This window comes from Narcine bancroftii, chromosome 5, assembly GCF_036971445.1.
Source record: "Narcine bancroftii isolate sNarBan1 chromosome 5, sNarBan1.hap1, whole genome shotgun sequence".
Classification (NCBI taxonomy): Eukaryota; Metazoa; Chordata; class Chondrichthyes; order Torpediniformes; family Narcinidae; genus Narcine; species Narcine bancroftii.
Window position 1 is genome coordinate 15,527,802 of NC_091473.1, and position 20,933 is coordinate 15,548,734.

Genomic DNA, 20,933 nt, shown 5'->3' on the forward strand with positions numbered 1-20,933 from the left:
GAGGAGGAGACAGCACCTAATGCTGGGTAATGTTTATTCTTTTCAATTTTTAAGAACTTCGCAATTATCTATGGATTATGAAGCTGGAACTTGGCATGTTAGGCAAAAATACACAAATTCGTATGCTAAGATTAAGTTAATCTTATTGACCAAAGTCATCTCAAGCAATATGTGCCTTTTATTGAGATTAACAGAAACAAAAGCACAACCCATGGTAGGATGCTTAGGCAAAAAGAGGTAGCCTGTTTCACCTTGTTTAGCTGCAACAAACATCTCACGTCTTTCCTCCAGTGTTACTATGACTTAAGAAAGTATATTTGAATATATTATTCAATAACCTTTCTGTATTATTCATTCACAGAACATGATTACTTCAGGTTGTAGGTTATTGGCCATAACCAAGCACCCATGAGAATGTCAACTTCCTTGTATTGCTTTGATTTCTGTGGGGGAAATCAAGGGCAAGGGGTTGGGGGTGTAGGGGAGGATCCCGGAGAGAATGAATAGGGAATGTGCGCCTTGTGTGTAGCCAGAGCTGGTAGGGAGGAGTTGTTGACATCATGGGAACACAATGGTAAGCTGCAAATGGCAAAGAAATAGGGAAGGCCAACTCCTGCAATGTCATCCTCTTCACAAAATGCTCAGAAGTAGTCTTGTCACGACACACCATTTTCAAGATTCAAGTTTCTTTGTAATATTACACAAAATTGCCTTCTGCCTGCCACAAGGCAAAGAGTCAGCATTAGTCTTGCCCGGTGCCCCTTGTAGTAAGGGATAAATGGAGAAGCAAGAGTCCCTTCAGTCACTGTGTCTGTGAATTTGGTTCCAGTTGCATAGACTTCATTGGCAACGTGAGCTCCAGATCCAAACCTCTGACATGATCAGGAAGCCTTCTTGCCCTCAACACTCCCACTAATCACGGCTCCAATACCTGGTTCCCATGAGCCAGGCTGCAGCAGCCACAGTCCATGCAGGCACCCTGACCACAGGTTGCCCTCAGCCACTGAGCCCTTTGCTGATTCACTGCCTTATTCACTGCCCTGTAGGGTCCTTCAGTTCACTGAGCCCCTCGCTATTCGCTGCCATAGTCACCTTGCCTATTGGGTTGTCTCCTCTGCTTCCCGCTTCTGGTGCCTGGCGCCAGTCTGCTGCTCCTTGGAATCTACAACCCCTCATGGCCACTGTCAAGCACAAGCAGAGCACAAGCACAAGATATCATGGCAACACATCAGGCCCATGCGCTGACACCAGTTATACCATTGACCATGCAAGATATTAAAAAGATATTTACATCACCCATGCCATAGCGCTGCCCAATCTGCTCCATCATCTCTAGCAGCCAGGTGCAAAAAGATCATCTTAATTTTAAATGTTTTTTAAAATTATAAATTTAGACATACAGCACGGTAACAGGCCATTTTGGCCCACAAACCCATGCTGCCCAATTACACCCAAATAACCTACAACTCCCTGCTAGGTTTCAAACAGTGGGAGGAAACAGGAGCCCTCAGAGAAAACCCACGCAGACTCAGGGAGAACGTTCAAGCTCCTTACAGACAGTGCGGGTGCTGTAACAGCATTGCGCTAACTATGGCTCAGCAGATTATTTTATATTAATTCAGGTCAAAGTGCTCAAGGAGTCCACAGAGGCAGCTCTTCTCAGACAGCAGTTTGCAGACACTAATTCTCAGTCGACTGGTACTCCACACTGTCCACAGATCATGAACTGCCCTGAAGGCCGCCATAATTGCCACCTGTGAAGAGACTATTTCCTTCACCAAAAAAAAACAGGACTGGTATATTGTTAGTGACAAGGGAATAAAGGAGTGAAGGAGAAGAGGAAACCACTTTACAAATACCTGATAACAAGGTCCACCAGAAATTCAGGATGTGCAGGTTCTTAAGTGCATGTCAAAATGATCTATCAAAATATTCAAGGAGATAGGAGTGAAGTCAGGGATGAGTTTCATTAGGTGGTGGTGGTGGGGGGGAAAAACCAGAGGCTTTCAAAGCTAGACACAAAGAACACAAAGTAATGGCAACACTGCTGCTGGTGGTGCGGACCTGGGAGAGCAGGTAGTGGAGACACAGTGTTTCCACATATCCAGTCTGACTGTCAACGTCTCCATACAGGCTTTAAACAACTTGTTGAAGGAGTTGACTGTTTTATTTAAAATCCTGCAACCAAGAGGTGTGGCCTCAAGATAGCAGCTCATGGGTTTGATAGCAGCCACGAAGATTTGCAGATTCCAGGGGAGCAGCAGACAGGCACAGGGTACTAGCATCAGGGAGAATACCCCTTATTAAGGAGAACCACAGTGGTAGACCAGCAAGGGCTTTGCAGCAAAAGGACACACACAGGCAACAAGCTGTTGGCAACGTGCATTTGAGGAACCCACACAGGCTGCTGGAGACTGGCTCATGAGAACCAGGTATCAGAACCAGGATTTGAGAGGGTACTGAGAACAAGAAGGGATCCCGAAGGGCACAAAGCACTAAAGCCTTCCTCATCATGTCGGAGAATTGGATCTGGGCTCAGGTTGTCTAAGGTTTGAACGGAACTGGAGTCTTGTGTAGCTGCAGAGGCTGTGAGATCGCTGGAGGCGAATCCATGGACACTCAGCGACTCTGAAGGAACTCTCTTTTGCGACCCTTTCTCTGACTGTAAGGGGTGTCACACAAAGCTAATGGCAAACCTTTTTCTAAAGGCAATTTCATGTAATATATTAATTCTGCTTTATGACAATAATTAGTATCTAAATTATTTGAGGAAGAGGGTGTTGAAGATAGATCTCAGATCTGGCATAAAACCTAGACAGTAGCAATCCAATCCTCCTATATTTCAGAGACCTATTTACAGCAGGAACTTCAGAAATCTGGAGGAGAAACCACCACTGCATTCTCTCTAAAATCTTCCCAATTCAATGGAACAATAATCAAACCAACGTCAGCTTCCATTCTCAAGCCACCAGCTCCCTGGAGCATAGGTCACAAGCTTGATCTCCCCCCTCCCCCCTCCTCCTGAGTTTCAAGCTCTGAATGGTGGAGAAAATGATGAAAGAATATGGCTAACACTTCCTCAAAAAAAAGTGTGCTCCCACAGGCTCCAGGAAATTTCTGGTTCACAGCAGCTCAAACTGGAGGACATATTAAAAATCTCAGGTCCATGGAAGCACGAGTCAGGAGTATGCAGAAGCCCTACACGTGCAGTAAAAGAAGCACCTACCTCAAAGTACCCACCCACCTGGCCCTTCAGTGAAAAAGTCTGTTCCTACATTGGCCCCACAAAAAAGAGTGGAAGCAAATTGTCATCATCGATCCCAAGGGGCAGCCATCGAGCTTTTAAAATAGATACAGCACATTCTTATTTTAGCATTAGAATGCAATAGAGATATTTGAGGCCAGGTGATGACCGTGCAAGTACAGAAACTACTTTCAGATTGATCCAATTAAAGCTGCATCGTTTTGGAGCTGTTGAGCTCACTCATCTGTTGTAACTCTGTTTAAGTTTACTTAACCTGCTAATAGCCAACTTGCAAACTCTCTTGAAATTGACAACATCACACAGGTTTCTCGACATTCAATAGTTGGTCCAACAGGATCTATGGGAACAAAGACTAATTAACAAAGTGAATATAAATAGAAAATCCTGGAATCACTGTGGGCAGGCAGCAATGGCAGAAAGTTGACATGTCATGCATGTTCCCAAAACTGTTTCCTAGCATTTTCAGATTTTTGACTTTGATATCACCTGAAAACACAGATGAAGTTAGTAAGAAAATCTGCAGATGCTTGAAATCAAGTGCAATACACAAATGTGTTGGGTTTCCAATGACATAGCAAATGAGACTCACAATTGCATTAATAATAATGGGTCCAGGACAGGTCCTCTGAGCTAGTGAGCCCAGGAATTTAAAGTTGCTCAGCCTCTCCACCTGACACTCCAATGATGAGTGGATTGTATACCTTTGGTTTTCCTTTCCTAAAGTCTCAAGCAGCTCCTTGATCTTGGTGACAATAAATGAAAGGTTATTATTTGTACAATATTTAGTGTGAAACACAAAAGTCTGCAGAGGCTGTGATTGTAGTAAAAACATACCAAAATGCTGGAGGAGCTCATCCAGTCTTTTAGCGTCCACAGGAGACAAAGATTTATTTCCATTGATTTGCCAAGAGCTTGGATGAATAGGTGAAGTTAATCTGAAATGGAGTCAAGATTTATTGTCACGAGCATGTCCGTGACACTTTCATGACAATAAATTGATTCTGTCCTGGATTTTGACCAGTTGTGAATTTAGCGAACGGCGGAGAGACTGAATAATCTCTGTGTGTCTGTTAGAAATGTTGAGATTCAACACAGAAGCACAGGCTCAGAACTGCAGGACAGCTTTTTTTTATTTTAAAATCACAGATGCGGGAAATTGGAAATAAAAAGTTTGAAGCACTTAACAGGTGAGGCAACGAACATGGAAAGAGAAATGGAGTTCATGTTCAAGGGCCAAGTCCTTTAATCAGCAAAATTGGTTTTCAGCTGCAGAGAAGGTGCGGAGGGAGGGATAGGTCGACAAAGGGAATCTCTCTGATAAGGCGAGGCCAAATGGGCAAACATGGCCGTCAGAATCAGATTATAATTCTTCAATTGCGTTACATGTTGCTAATAGCAACGCAGCAGGACGTAACCAGCAGAGTGCACAGAAATAAATAGAAAAACCAACTAAAACACTAATGCATGACTGACAGAAATGACCAGTTATGATAAACTGAAAGAACAAGTTCACTCAACCTGGATAATTCAGTAAACAGTCTGATGAAGTACTGCTGGAGAAACTCAGCAGGTCATGCAGCATCCATAGGAGTAAAAGACAGTTGAAGTTGAGCCTGAGCTCTTCTTCAGGAGCCTTCTTCACATGAAGGGCTCAGGCCTGAAACACTCGCTACCTTCTACTTTCTATGGATGCTGAGTGACCTGCAAAATTCTTCCACTACTTTTGTGCACTGGAGAATTTAGTATTGGGTGTGGAAGGCTTCCATGTGCCTAAATGGAAGATGAGATTTCTCTTAAGCACCTGCTGGAAAACAGGAGGCCACAGACAGATGTACGATTATGGGAGTGGCGTGGGGAATTGAAGTGCAGGCAATTGAAAGCTCATGGTCACCCCAAGTAATGAGTGCTGGTCATCTGCAAAGTGAACACCCATTCTGCATTTGGTCAAAACTCTGATAATCTGTGGTTTAATTATTTTGAAACCTGAATGATTTGTCTTGACACTGGGAAACATTTTCCCACTCCTTTTGAACTGAGCAAACCCCATTTCCAGTGCTCCATGACACACAAGAGAGGCCAGTTTCCAAGAATAGCTTTAAACTGACTAGGTTCAATTCTCCAGTCATTTTACACTGACAGGGTCCCATTTCCTGTACTTTTAAAAAATAAACTCCTTTGGAAAATGAATTATACAGTAAAATCCCCATTATTCAAGAACCAGAAACTCAAACAACCAGCAATAAATAAAAGTTTGAAATAAAAGTTTAAAATTGTAGAAGTGAAGGTTCTTCAAAGCAATACCACCATCTCTTGAGCAAGCATTCAGCAAGCAAAGCACCCCGGTCATGCCCCACCTGAAGCAGCTATTTGAATAAAGTTATGTTTGAATAAAATGGCAGCATCAAGGATGAAGAGCCAGCCGATGCCACTGGGGCGACTCTCTCAATGTGTCTCCCTATCCCCGCCTGGTAAAACCATCTTTATTAGTATATTAGTAAAGGTTTCTCTGTAAACTTGGGTGGAGTATTATGAAGTCCTGTTTTTGAAAAATGTGATTATCACTGTAAGAGATAGTATAGACAGGAGGGACTGAATGGTCACAGTTAACATTTAACACAAGCACAACAAAAGTCACAGTCCAGCAATAGAAATGAGGGAAGGTTTGTCACAGTCTGTTCCAGAATTTGATGCAAAGGAAGAACCATTCCAACTGTTGAAGAGAAAACAGCTTTTTGAAGTAGCTCTTGTATCCAGTCATTTTTGTGGAATTCAGAGCAAAGCATGCTCTGTGAACGACTGGGCTTTTTTGGTGGAGTGACCTGTGCCAGGAGGGTCTTTTGGGAAGCAAAGTGCTTCACGTTGAGTGTGACTAACAGAGAAGACCACTTGGAGAGACCAGTGCCAGGGTCTTGGAAGCTTCGTGGAGGCCTCCCAGTTTGAGTCTTGCCTACCAAAAGACCAGGAGTGTCATGACCACAGTTCGTGTAGATGGACATTTCTTCAAAGACAATGCAAGAATTCATGAGTCTGTCGCAGCCACAACTCCAGTCTTCCTATCAGTTCAACATTATGTCTGGGCATCAAATTTCAAAGGCCTACACTTCAACACTGAATTAGAAAGACTGAACTTTGAGATAACTTTTTAGATTTTGGCCTGGACTGTAATGGTTTGGGAATATTACACACATATACACTAGACATCTGCGCATAACTGGGGATAGATTTAATTTTAAGGATAGTTTAAAAGACTATAGTTTAAGAGTTAGAAATAAAATTAGTGTTTTAAAATTAAACACTGTCTGTTGCTCCTCGTTACATGCGGTTTGTAACAGGAGTGGATTAATTATGGCAGTGGCACGGTTAGTATAGTGGCTAGTGCAATGATGTTGCAGCACTCATGAATGGGGTTTGAATTTAAAGGAAGGTTCACCGAGGGCCTGACCGGGACACTGGTGTGGAGGCAAGTCAGGTAGTGCCGGAGGCCTGACTAGGACACCAGTGCGGAGGCAATTCAGGTAGTGGGGTTAATTATGATGGCGGATCAGTTAGTGCAACCTGGGTTCGAATTTAAATTTTGTAGTATGGGAATTAGCTGATTAAAGTGAACTTTATATAATTAAAAGACAACAATAATGATTTTTTTTTCAAATTACATTTTGCACTGTCTTTTAAATGGTGTATTCTTAATGCAAGAGTTGTTAATTAGGTGTTGGAAAAGTGAGTCTCAGTCAACTGGAAAATGTGCATATCCAAAATCCACAATCCCTGTAGGTGCTACCCTTTGTCTTACCGTAAGGGGCATCACGTAGCACTAATGGCAACTCTGTCTGCCTTGAGGCAGGCAGAAGGCAATTTCGTACAATATTAAATGTTCCATACTTTTACGTGACAATAAAGGAATCTTAATCATGTGTTGACCCGTGGGTGGGGTTGGTGGGAGGAGAGTGCTGAGAACACAATGGCAGAAATAGATGCGGTCCAGGGTTTTACATACTATGGGGAAAAGCCATGGTTCAGACAGCCAGCAAAGATTGCTTATTGAAATAGCTGCTGGACTACAACCTCAAGCCATCAATTTAATCAGAGCTTATTGCTTCCCCCCCCCCCACCCCCCCCACCCATTCTAATTGCCAGCTTTGTTCTGTATCTTTCTAACAAAAATATAACCCAAAAATTTATTTTGGCTTTCAGCATCTTCTGTGCCTTTGGACAGAAATGCATATTTCATTCCTCATTTTATTTCTTACTGCCTTCAATTTATTTTTAAACTGGCACTCCCTTGTTTTAAATACTCCACAGGAAGAAATCTTGTCAAATTTATCTCATCAAAATTATTTGCTATTACTTCAACCATAAACAGAAAACCAAGTTTATGCCATGTCTCGAAAATTCAAATAGATTCTTGTGCTTTTAAACCAGCAACTAAAAGTAGGTACACAGATTTCAGATGCTGGAGTCTGGTGCAAAAAAAAGAATCTGCTGGAGGAACTCAGCAGGTCGAGCAGCATCGGTGGGAGAAAAAGAATGGGGAAACTTTTGGGCCAGAACCCTGCAGCAAGACTTAAAAGTGGGTGCTTCCACTGTGTAACATTGCAGACACACAAGGCGATATTCACCAATTATATACATGGCAGTGCCACAAATAGAAATGATCTCTCCAATCTCTATGTAATGCATTCTGAGCACTCCGCTAAAACATCTACACTTATCTAATTTGAGACATGCTCTTGATATTACATTGCAAAATATCATCCGTAGCTTTGTGTGCAGCACTGGGGAATGGTTTGTTCCAGCTTGCCAGTTTTGTTTCTTAGCTTCAAGCAACTCCAAAAGTATAAAAAGGTGCAGTTAGTATGAGTTTCAGATGAACTTTCAGGATTTAGGTCATTACAGATTTGTTAAAACAAGAATGTCCTTTACTGCCCAATAAATAGTACTAAACAACACAAAAAGATGATTTCAGCTTCAGCCTTCACAATTTAGCATGTGTTAACAAAAGGAATAGTAAGATTGGACTCCATGTGGGAAAAAAAGGAGTCGGGTTCACAATTTGAAACATTAATTCTTTCTTTTTCCACAGATAGTGCCTCATCTGCTGAGTGTTTTCAACATTTCCTGCTTTAGTTTCTAGCATCTGCAGAGTTTCTTTACAGGATCCCACTGTTTATCAGCAGCTTGTGACTCCAGCCTGGTGAAATTTGTTATGGCACCATCAGAATTGGCTGTGATACTCTCTTCAGTAGAAAAGGTGTTGCAGCTGAAAGATTATTGAAAGATATTATAGTTTGTTAAGTCTAGATATTGGATCAGCAGACTGACAACACATAGCAGACAGGGAATCAAGAGAGGAATTTGAAACGTGATCCCATGTTTGATTAAACTGTCAAAGAACAGATTTATACAAGGAAAACAAACCGTGGAAAACGCGAGCAGCAAGGGTAAGGAGCTGGAATGAAATTTCTGAGGATGTGCAAATTGTGATTTGACCGGTCACATGTAGAATGCATTGTTCAGTTCATGGAACTGTTAAGAGGTCAATTAGCAATACTGTATCTTGTTGGCATCAATTGTGGAAATAATTGTAGTGAGGTGGAGATAATTTTTAAAAATTATTAGTGCACAATGGTGACATTCTGAGCATATTGCTTGTAATGGAATTAGAGCTGTTTAAAGAGGAAGGCCTGGAATCCAAATGGAAACTTCAATAAGTATTACAGATGGATTTGGAATCAAAATCAAGAGTTTTCTTTGTATTTGTAGCTGCAATGTTGGTGCAAACCAATTACTTGGTTTACAATGTCATTGAATTTTGGCCTGGAGTAATACCCACAACCACAAAAAGCCCAAATGCCCAAGAGCCTTTATGCCAAACCCAAGATCTTAAATTTTTGGTCATAAAACATGACCTGTCCCTAATTAAAGTGTGCATTCATTCCAACTGCATGTGACTAATTTTTGTTGGAGAGCTTTTCAATTCACCCCTTTAACATTAATTGGAAAGCTGTTCTTATAATGACACCAAACTATTAACTTAAAAAAATTGAACTGACAATATGAACTGAGAAGTCACATTAAAAATACAAAGGCTTCCTTGATTCCAAGTTCTTAATCATACTGCAGCTGATGAATGGTATCCAAAATGAAAAATTCAAGAAAACTTGTGGTTTCAATCATTCCATCAGACTAAATGATTTCTCCTAATTTGATGCATACTTAAGTTTGGACATAATTAAAATCACACTCTCCTAATGTTAGCAAAACAGATTTTTACTAGATCCTTATATTTAAGGGGAAAAAAATAGAGGCTGGAGACATAGCAGATGCTTGCATAATAAAAGGAATGCAGTTAATTTTTGAGATGGACATCAATGGTCATTTAGAAAGAACTGATCAATGAAATGAATGGGCCGGTAAATAAAAGCATTGACAGAAAAGTTCTCCTCATAGCTCAATGGTGATGTACCATCGAGCAAATGGATCCCAATTATGTGCTCATTTGGGGGTTGGGTGAAAAATTGCTTGACTAAAAAAGAGGGAAGAAATAAACCCATCCAGCTGGGGTTCTATTTCAGCCTTTTCTGCTATATCAACCACACCCTGTACTCGTGGGCATGATGAACAACCACTCACGTTAGAAAGCGTAGGACTGGATGTCCTATCGGAAGTTCGATGATTACCTGAAATTCACTAATTCAGGCATTCCCATTTATGTTTACATCAATACCTGTAATGGGCTAAAATTAGCTGGATTAAAGACTTGACACTTATAATCTCTGCCTCCTAGAACTTACCTGTTTTGGATGCCAGACACTAATTGAGCACCCGAGAAGTATCCAAATAGGTGGAGTGAGCTCATAGTTGAAACCTAGGCAAGGGAACAGCCTTTGAGATGAAGCAAGGCTGGGAGAACAGCCTCACTGCTATCAAAGCAATTTAAAAGCTTTTACAAAGTAAAGTGAGATCAATAGATTTACAACTTGAGAAACAAAAGCTGCAGACACTGGAATTTTGAGCAAAGAATTACTGAAGGAACTCAGCAGATCAGACTGTATCCATGGATAGAAATGATCAGTCAACATTTCAGGTGGAGACCTTTTATCAAGTCTGTCTTGATAGGGTGCTTCAACCTCAAATTTCTACACACGAATGCTGTGATGATATGCTGTATTCTTCTTGTGATCCTCTGTCTGCACTTATAACTTTAATTTGGTTTAAATGAATTTTAAAATTACAACAAAAAATAAACATTAAAACACTAATAAATCATTAAATATTAAAATGAAAACAAAATAACAAAGTTTTTGAATCCCAATTTCCAAGCTTGAAATCCCAAACTTTTAGTGTCCCTATTTCAACACCTGACTCTCCAGTCAGGCTCTGCTGCTGGATTCCACATGGATCCAACTTTGGGACATACTGAAACTACCACCAGCCAAAGCCAACAATGTCTACAGGTTTACAAAAGATAGCCTTACATGTGTGCATTTACTCAAGCCAAACTTCCATCAGCACTAGTGTAATTTAGAAATCTAAAAAGAAAATTGGGTATTTAAGCGTTTGGAGAATGCAACTTTCACACAATGACAAATATGGAACTAGATCAAAAAGCAACAAGGACTATTCTTAAAATTTATACGTATCCAGTTCTCCAGCGTTGAGACTAATTTACGTGATAATGGATCACACACTGCATCTATTGAAGCACAAATATTGTGGAGATCAACAGAAAGTGAACAGTCAAATATCCTGTCAAATTGTTGCCATTTCATCCAGGCAGCAAACAATTGCCACAGTCTTAGCTATACTAAATCAAACTAAGTACATGAGTCCTTGCAATTTACACTTGAATTTATTTAATATATTAAAAGTGAATTAGAAAAAAATAGTGACCACAGATATTGCTTCAGGAAGGGAAAACCAGAGGTACAGATTATGATCCAGTGATCATTGGGGAATCCGAGGTGGAGAGGGTGAGTAAATTTAAGTTCTTAAGAGTCACCATCTTAGATAATTTTTTCGTGGACCTAACACACTAATGGTATCGTGAAGAAAGCATGCTACCACCTCTACTTCCTCAGATGTTTGCAGAGATTTGGAAAGACACCAGAAACCCTGGCAAATTTCTACAGATATGTGGTTGAAAGTGTGCTGACCGGCTGAATCGCGGTCTGGTATGGGGACACCAATACCCTCTGAGCGCAAGCCATCCAAAAGGTAGTGGACGCAGCTCAGGACATCACAAGCAAAACCCTCCCCACTGTTGAAAACATTTACAGGGAACGCTGCCATCCGAGAGCAGCAGCAATCGTCAAATATCCACACCACCCAAGCATACACTCTTCTCACTGATGCCATCAGGAAAGAGGTCTAGGTGCCACAAGACTTGCCCCACCAGCTTCAGAAACAGCTGCTACCCTCCATCATCAGACTCCTCAATAACAAACTCAATCAGAGACTCATTGAAGGACTCTTACTTTTGCATTTTATTTTTTTTATTCTCCTCCGTTTTGCAGTTTGTTTACATTTGTTATCTGTTTTCAGTTCTCTTTGTTTACATATGTATACTGAGTAGTTTTTACAATAAGTGGTAATTCTGCCTCACCCACAGGAAAAAGAATCTCAGGGTAGTATGTGATGTCATGTAGAAACTGACAATAAATTTTTTTTGTCAAAAGGATTGTTGATGTCTCACCTTTGTACTCTGGAGTAAATTCTTTCATTTCTGGCGGCAGGGACTCGTAGAATCTCTGCTCTCGACTGATGAGAGGTTTACAAACTGTATGATCATCATAGCGCATCATACTGGTGTGTCCGCCAACCTGATGATTGAAGGGCTCCAAGAGAACTCCTTTGCTTCTCTCTGGAACTGTGTTGTTACTATATTTCCCCAATTCCATGGTGTCCAAAAGGCACATTGCGTTACTGGGCCACAACTCACAGGAGACATGGAGCACAGCGCATAGGCCTGGCTACGCTGGCTGCTGGTGTTCGGGCCAGAAGACTAGCCCCAGAACCAAGTACCGCCAGGGAAGTGTTTTTCCAAGATCCACAGAAGTCCTGTTCAATGCTTGCTTCTGAAGAGAAAAAGGAAAAAGAAAAAGAAAAATGTAAACTCACCTAAAATCCACTGACTTTCATCTCATACTTCTGTTACCATGTTAAATTAACGCTTTGAACTGGCTGCAATTAAATTGTCCACTGAACAGTTTGAACAATCTTACTGTTTCCAGGTGGCCTTAAAGCTAAGAATTGTCATTAGGAGGCTGTTGGAGAGTTTCACACTCCTCATAAAAGTGGTACTGGTTGGTTAAAGTGAAATGAAGCTTATTCAGAGTCCCAGACAGCACAAGGATGCTAAGACGTGATTTTTAAAATGGAAAAATTGCATTCCTCAATATCTATAACTTGTACAAAAGTAGTAAATGTAACAAACCAGGTGATTATCTACATACCAGGATAAGTAGGCAGTCATCCAGAAAGAAAGATAATATGAACAGATCAGTACAATTAGCAGCCATCCTGCTGCACATATAGTTATTGAAAAGTTACTTGCCTAAACCACACAGAAGTTCTCAATGCACAATAAGAATACGGTCTGTTCCGCTAATGGCGCGGTTTCCATCCTTTCAGAAACTAGCGCAGTGTAAAAGGGCTGAAAATGACAAGCATGCGGTTGTGACTCGTAATGCAAGTGATGCTTTCAGTGCAGCATTTATAAGCAGCCTACATGTTTCATACAGGCGACAAGCTACCTTTAAAAATGAAGAGGAAATGCCCCATGGGAAGTCAAATATTACAATAGTTTAAAACAAGAGAGGAACGTTATTTTGAGGAACTGTGATAAATAATGCAATTGAGAAGTTTACCATTTCATTTGTGCTGTTATCAATTTAAGTCTTTAATGAGCTATAATTTTTTTCTATGTTAACCCTATTATTTCCACTCAATTTGAAATCATCTTTTTCTCTTTTGTATTAAGTATCGCTTTTTTAATTCAGTTAAAAAAATAAAATTGACACCAGTGATTCTCAACCTTTTCCTTTCCACTCACATGCCACTTTAAGTAATCCCTATGCCATCAGTGCTCCTTCATTAGTAAAGTGGTATGCGTGTGGAAAGAAAAAGGTTGAAAACCACTGCTTTGGACCCCGAATACTCGAACTCTCCCCTTCCCCTCCGACTTATCTCCTGAAACTCTCCAGTTCTAGCCTCAATTGTGTGTTTTAAATAAATATCATCCAAAATATGGCACATCCAGCCTGGTTGTAGTTTTCAATATTCCTCCACATGGACCAACTTGTGATCAGAGTTAAACAAGAAAGTCTGCAGATGCTGGGTTCACATGCAATTCACAAATATGCTGGGGAGACTAAGGCTCCACAGGAAGTCATGGGTGCCAAACCTTGTGTCCAGAGCTCTTCTTCAAGAATCAGAAAACAGGCTGGCACCTGAATCTATTAAATTAAGAGTGCTTTGGAAGGAAGACACTTTTGAGCTATCAAATTATTACAGAAACTAAAAACAGGGAAAACTGTTGTACTGGTGAGCAAAATGTAGAGATTTCTCAATAGTATGATGAAAAATTCGAGCAGCGGCATGGAGTTAAACTGCACAATTGGTAAAGCTGTTGGTCACCAAGGAAATCAAAATCAGCGCAATGTTTATGGAAATCAGCTGAACATGAATCATGCAGTAGTAATGCCTCCACAGTCCAGGGTGATCAGCCACTGGATCAGGTGGCAGCATGTAAGTGGGGAAAAAATACAAGAGCATTCAGGAAAATGCAAGGGTGGATATGTGACTATTTTGCACTCGATGCCACGTACTTGAAATTACAAGCAGTAGAATCAGTGCTTTCTTCATTGAGGAGCACCAGCTCCAGTGGAAAGTAGCTTGCAGTTTGTTGGTTCTGGCAGCAGTGAATCAAAATCCCACTCATGCAATTATTGAATAATGGCACCAATAAATTTAGCCATCTGCAGGTTCACCAAGATCCAAACTCTTTCAAATTGAAATTACTCAAACTCAGCTTTCAATCCAACATGCTATTAATGGTCTTGCAATATTGCTTGCCAAATTTAAGGCCTGCTTTTTAAAAAATTTCAAACCACATTGCAGATTTACAGCATTTGCCATAGAAAGTGATACATGTTACCATTCAAGTATCCCCCAATTCATCTCCAAATGTCACTTTAGGATATTGTGCCCTTTCAACAACACAAACTTGGTAGTTACAAGGAACTGAAACCTCTAACTGCAAAAGCTTCTGAGACAACTATTCAAGACTTCCAGCTGAGTCGAGTAACATGGAAAGGAGGATCACTTAAAAGCTAAAAATGAAACTGATGAGACCATTAGAAATAGCAATGATAAGCACAGCAATTAAATGTTACCAGCTCCATTGATCCTGCGCTACTAATATTCCACTGTGGCAATAAGGTATTGCAAAACAATAATATACAGAGCATCATAGTTTGCAATTAATCAAGGACAAGCAATAACTAAAACACTAGACTCATTAGATTATTTAAGATGCAAAAGTTAGGACTGTATATTTACTGAATTTTCCCATTTCCTTGATGTTGACAATCCAATATTCAAACAACCATCTACAATTGAATGTCCAGAATAACATATGGAGATGCAACTTTTGGCTCTTGGATAAAGCAATCAGAAAGCAGAATTCTTTCCAGCATAAAAAACAACCTATTCTATGGTAAAGCATATTAAAAAATTTATATTGAAATTCTGAACCTTCATTAGCTGCAATATTTCAATAAATTGTCATGTCCAGTGAGTGAAATTCTTCTACTGTTACGAGCATGCTAACGAGTGAAAGAACGAGGCCAGCAGTCGGTGGGCTCTTTGAAACTTGAGCTTTTTTGACTAGCACACTGCCGCTTTTAAGGCATTTAAAGCTCCCGCCTCTGCGTGCCGGAAACTGTCGTGACGCAAGCGCACTACCTGTGCACATGAGGGACCCGAGCTTCTACTGGAAAAGAAGGCTGCGGGATGCCATCTTTGATGTAGCTGCTCTGATGGCGCATGCATAACACTGATCAAATATGTGCGTTGCCACACAACCGCACCCCCCCCCCACCCCCCCAAGAACCAGCACTAGTGACTGCCTTGCTCAAAGTTTGTACAGTCTTGTTTAGGAGGTCTACCACGGTGCTTGGCTGGCTGTAGTGGGACTGGCTGGCTTAAGTCCAGATGATGACATAAGCTGTTTATAAATGCTGCACTGAAAACACGCTTCATTCAGGCGACGTTATTTTTAAAAATGAAGAGGAAATACCCCATGGAAAGTCAGATATTACAATAGCTTAAAACAAGGGTGGAACATTATTTAAAGGAGGAACTGTGATCAATAATACAATTGAGAGGTTTACCATCTCATGTGTGTTGTTATCAATTTAAGTCTTTAATGAGCTATAACTTTTTTTCTTTGTTAACACATTTTCAGTACCCTCATCCACTCAATTTGAAGTAAACTTTTTCTCTATTACATTTACTATACACCTCCCCCACTTGAATGTGAGTAGGTTTCAGTGATTGGGTCAGCTTCAGGCCACCAGGTGAAATGGTCTACTATGGTGAGGTACCGGTAGCCGTGCGATACTGGTAGGGGCCCCACAATATCAATGTGTATATGGGCAAACCTGTGGGTCAGCATTTCAAACAGCTGGACGGGGATTTTGGTGTGCCTGTGGACCTTGGAGGGTTTGACCCTGCTTGCACGTCCATGCCCATTCACTGACCTGTTTCCGCAAAACCTGCTACACAAAACAAGAGGAAACCATGCAGACTGTGGTTCTAATTGAGGAGTGTGAAAGGCTGTGAACTGAGTTAACCACTCTCTTTCTCCAAGGTCCTGGAACAATGGGGCGGGGGTCGGCCGTGGGCACATCGCAAACCAGCACCCTGTTGCCTTGGCCTAGTAGTATGTCCTGCAGCTGTAAGCCGGTGATTGCAGTAAGCTGCGGGTCTCAGCATCCACCTGTTGGGCCTTTCACAGATCAGAGTAATCAACGTCTTAAGTGCAGCCCTAGACAGGACATCTGCCATTACATCGTCTCTCCCTGAGAGGAGTCGGATGGTCATTGTGAACTCAGATGTTGGAAAGATGGCATGTTGTTGGGTTGACCAGAGCTCTGAGACTTTCGAAAATACTAAAGTTAAAGGTTTCTGGTCCGTAAAAACCATGAATGGCCTCCCCTCCAGGAAGTATCAAAAATGTCGTATGGTGAGCTAGGAGCTCCCTGTCTAAATCACTGTATTTCAGCTCTGGTGGTTGTAAGTGTCTGCTGAAAAATGCCAGGGGTCTCCAATTGCTGTCCAGAAGCTGCTCTAGCACTTCCCCAATTGCAGTGCTCGATGCGTCGACAGTTAGGGCGGTGGGGATGTCAGTTCTTGGGTGTTGGCTAGAGCCTCCTTAGTCTGTTGGAAACTTGCTGCGGTTTTGTTATTCCATGCCAAGTCTTTCTTCATTGTTGCCATCACGGTGAACAGCAGGCGCATAACGCTGGCGGCTGCTGGGATGCAACTGTTGTAAAAGTTAACCATACCCACAAATTCCTGCAGACCTTTTACTATGGTAGGTCTGCTGAACTGGTGGATTGCCTCCATTTTGTTGGGATGGGGTGTTGCGCCGTCCCTGGTGATCCTATGGCCCAGGAAGTCTATGGACTCTAACTCAAATTGGCACTTGGCAGGGTTGCTGAGGCAAGTGTACAGCTGGTGGGAAATGTACTCCTGGCAATCTCTGCTTGTGATGAGGACGTCATCCAGATAGATGAACAGGAAGTTCACGTCCCTTCCAACTGCGCCCATGAGGCTCTGGAACGTTTGTGACGCGTTCTTGAGGCCCAATGGCATCCACAGAAATTCAAAGAGTCCAAAAGGGGTAATTAAGGCGGTCTTCTGGCTGTTAACCTTGGAGAAGATGCAACCTCTGTGTAGGTTGCACAAAATCCTGGATGTGGGAAACAGGGTAACAATCTTTAGTGGTGGTGTAGTTCAGGCATCTGTAATCCCCACATGGTCTCCAGCCACCAATGGCCTTCTGGACCATGTGTAATGGTGAGGCCCAGGGGCTATCAGATCTATGTACGATGCCCAGTTCCTCCATGCGCTTAAATTCTTCTATCGCCATTTGCAGTTTATCTGATGGCAGCCGTCGGACACGTGCATGGTCTCTGGGTGGTTATATGGTGTTGCACCCTGTGCTTTGGCTTGGTAGAGGTGAATTGCAGCCTGAAGATGGGCGGGAACTCAGCCAGGATGGCGCTGTATTCGTCGGTGGAAGACGTGACCAAGGAGAGATGAGGGGCCGGCATTCCAGCCTCTCCAAGAGGGAATGTTTGGAAAGTCTCAACGTGGACCAGTCTTTTGGTTTTGAGGTCAATCAGCAGATTATGCACAAAATCTGCCCCCAGGAGTGGTTTTTCCATTGAGAAGACTGTGAAAACCCAGTTGAATGTCTCACTTCCTAACCAAACCGTTACCCACTGCTTTCCGAAGGTCCTATAGAGCTGTTGATAGCAGCACGGCCCCACCCTGCGAACTGTCTTGTACAGGTTTCGAGTGCCATTAATGGAATGACATTGATTTCTGAACCTGTGTCAACGAGAAACCTGCGGCCTGTGATCTTCTAACAAAGCAGGCTGTTTGATTGGCAAATCGCCAAAGCCAACAGCAGTGACTGGCTGTGGTGTTTCCTGGAAACCACCAGGGTTTTTGGCATTTTCCCTACCTTTGACAGTAGAAACACCATTTGTTATCTGCTCCCTCAGTTGTTTTCCTGGGCTGTTGGTTGGGATGAGCAGGGCTTGGTCTCTGGCTCAGTCTGAGGTTTGGTCAGCTGACTGACAGTGGACTAGTTTTTTTGTTTGGTATGCCAGAGGATTGCCTGCTTTGGCTGTAACATTCCTAGGCTCACTGAAATCTGCATCAGCTGAATGTTGTCGGGCAGCTGCTCTTGATAAACCTGTTTGAACATGAAGCAGGGTTTGAGTCCTTCTGCCAGCATGGCATCTTGGCCACGAGGGCAGATGGTGTTCTGTCCCCCAGGCCATCCAGGTGTATGAGCCTGGCTGCCCTCTCACGTCTATACAACCCATACACTTTCAATGCATTGTATTTACCTTCCACCAGTGGGGCCTGGATAAGGTAGTCTACCCTGGCCGCAGTCTTCTGGTCCAAGGAGCTGACCAGGTGGTAATACTTGGTAGAGCCAGAGGAGATTTGTTTAACCTGGAGCTGTGCCTCTACTTGTCCAAATCATGCATGGGGTCGTAGTGTTCTGAAGGTGAGCAGTTTCAACACAACAGCACTTTCTGCTGCAGCGTCCATGTTGAGTAGTCCAAAAAAGTAGCAAGTATGCTAACTGAGTGAAAGAATGAGGCATGGATGACTAGGAACTAAGTGCTGGTAAATGGGATTTGTGTCGATGGTTGGCATGAACAAGATGGGTTGAAACATCAGTTTGTGTTCTTTGGCTTAAATTCAATTTTTTTTTTGACAATTAGATTAAAGTAGGTGTAAACCATGTCAGGCAAATCGCAAAGTAAACAAGAAATCTGCAAATGCCGGGTCTAGAGTAGTATATGAATGTGCTGGAGAAATTCAGCAGGTCATGCAGCATCCAGAATTAGGATTTATTGTCAGGAACAAGTCATGAAATTCAGTGTTTTGCGGCAGCATCACAGTGTAAATGTACATACTATAACGGTCTTACGACATTAAATATATGCCTTCTGCTTATAGACATTTCTTCCATGGGGAAGAAATTTTACAACTGTCTTCCTTATTTTATACTTCACTACTTCTAGGCCTGTCCAGTTTTCCCTTATTACTGAAACACTCCAGTCCAGGCAACATCCAGATGAATCTCCTCTGTACCTTCTCAAGAGAAATCTAATCCTTTCTGTAATGATGGAATCAAAACTGTATGCAATATTCTAGATGTGACTGGTTTTGTAAACCACAGCTTCCTGGCTTTTCTTCTCTGCCCTTGCTAATAAAGGATTGCATCCCACCTGCTTCTTCACCACCTTAACTGGTTTTGCTGCCAACTTGAGGAGCCATTGGAGGTACACAAATTTTTGATACTCCCTTGGGCCCTTCCACTCTTTCGATACCTGAGTCTTTTCAAAGTCCATCACCCTGCACTAAATAAAAACACAAAGGCTGAAGGAACTCAGGTCTCATGCATCCATAGAAGGAGAAGATTATATTATCGACGTTTCAAACCTGAGCCCTTCAAGGTAGGAGTAAAAAGCAAATAGGTGCCTATATTAAAAAAGCTGGTAAAAAGAGAATGGGAGGGGAGGAGTAAAGACCAACAGACAAAAGGTGTTTATATGGAGAGGAAAGGTGAGAATTAATTGGGCTGGGGGGGAAGGCTTTGTGAAAGAAGGCAGAGGGAGGGGGAAGAGTGCGAGCACACTGTTTTATCACTTTGCATTTGTCAGGATTAAATTCTATCTGCCATTGCTCTGCCCGATATCCTTTTATACCTTGAAGCTATGTTCTTCACTATCCACAACCCCATCATTTTTATGTAAATGACAAACTTACTAATCATATGTCTAAGTTGTTAATGGATATTGTTACAGAGTTCTGTGTTGTGTGGTTTTGTGTTGGAAAGTGACAGTTTTCCTTTAAGAGCCAAGTTGAAGGTGGACTGCTGAGAGAGCGGGAGACAGACTGACCATGTGCAGAAAATGATCTAAAAATTTCTGGACTTGGATAACAAATCACAAAACACTGCGTGTGCTGTGGAGTGGAAGGAGGCCCAGAGCACGAGTCATGGTCTGGAGGTCAGTTTAGAATGTTGGGCATTTTAAAAGGGATGAACATTCCAAAGGCAGCCAGAAGGATCCAGACCAAGCCAGTGGTTCCTCTCTCTGCAAGTAACACAAGACAACTTCGAATTTTGTGCTCTCTCTCTCTCTCTCAAAGACCTTTTGGCTTTAGTTTACCAAACAAACTGAATTTTGTTTATGACCTTTGCTTCGGTTGAGATCGAAGTTTTGTGAGTCTTGTGTGTTTTGTGTCTAAGTTTTTCTGTGGGCTTATTGGAAATATAACTTAGACTTTAATTACATATGTTATATTTAGGCTGGGGAATTCATTAGTTTTAAACTGTTATAGAAATTTACATAGTAACTAGTGGATATTGTTATAAAAGAGGGGATTTTGAATTAAAGTTTGAAGGTAAATTTTTGTTTATCCCTGTGATATGCCTTCTTTGTGGTTGCTGGTTTGATCTTGTAACAATATAACAAGCAGCAATGATTGATGTTACAATCACAAAAGCAACCCATTTCAATGTGCTTCGACAATCTTTTGGACAAGCTGCTCATACGGGACTTTGAAAAAGCCTTAATAAAGTCTACATAAATGACATCAACTGCATGGCCCTTTCCTATATACCTAGCTACATCTTTGTCAAATCTTCAAAAGTTTTAGTGTTGCCACTGTACCATATGTTATTATTTGTAAATCTGCAAAGGCTTCATTGCAAATGATTTACTGCTTTTTTTTGTTTTTCTTATTAAACTTAAAATAATTTTAAAATAAATCTTCAAAAGTTGGCTAAACATTTCCCATCAAACACTGCTTTTCTAAGTGCAGATTGATCCTGCATCTTTTCTTCCTAAAA

At 41.7% G+C, this 20,933-nt stretch overlaps 1 protein-coding gene across 4 annotated transcripts in view; it reads right to left on the reverse strand.

Annotated features, from left to right (window-relative positions):
- Positions 1–20,933, reverse strand: part of ip6k1 (inositol hexakisphosphate kinase 1) — an 89,557-nt gene that overhangs the window by 33,270 nt on the left and 35,354 nt on the right. For 2 of the 4 annotated variants that reach the window (XM_069936878.1, XM_069936879.1), the window contains exons 2-3: positions 11,958–12,339; positions 3,519–3,602 (exon numbers count right to left, since the gene is read on the reverse strand). In XM_069936878.1, coding sequence (XP_069792979.1) covers positions 3,519–3,602; positions 11,958–12,180 — 307 coding nt within the window. In that variant the 5' untranslated portion in view covers positions 12,181–12,339. Of the gene's footprint in view, positions 1–3,518; positions 3,603–11,957; positions 12,340–20,933 lie in introns of those variants that run through there. The other 2 variants (XM_069936880.1, XM_069936881.1) reach the window with 2 other exon arrangements.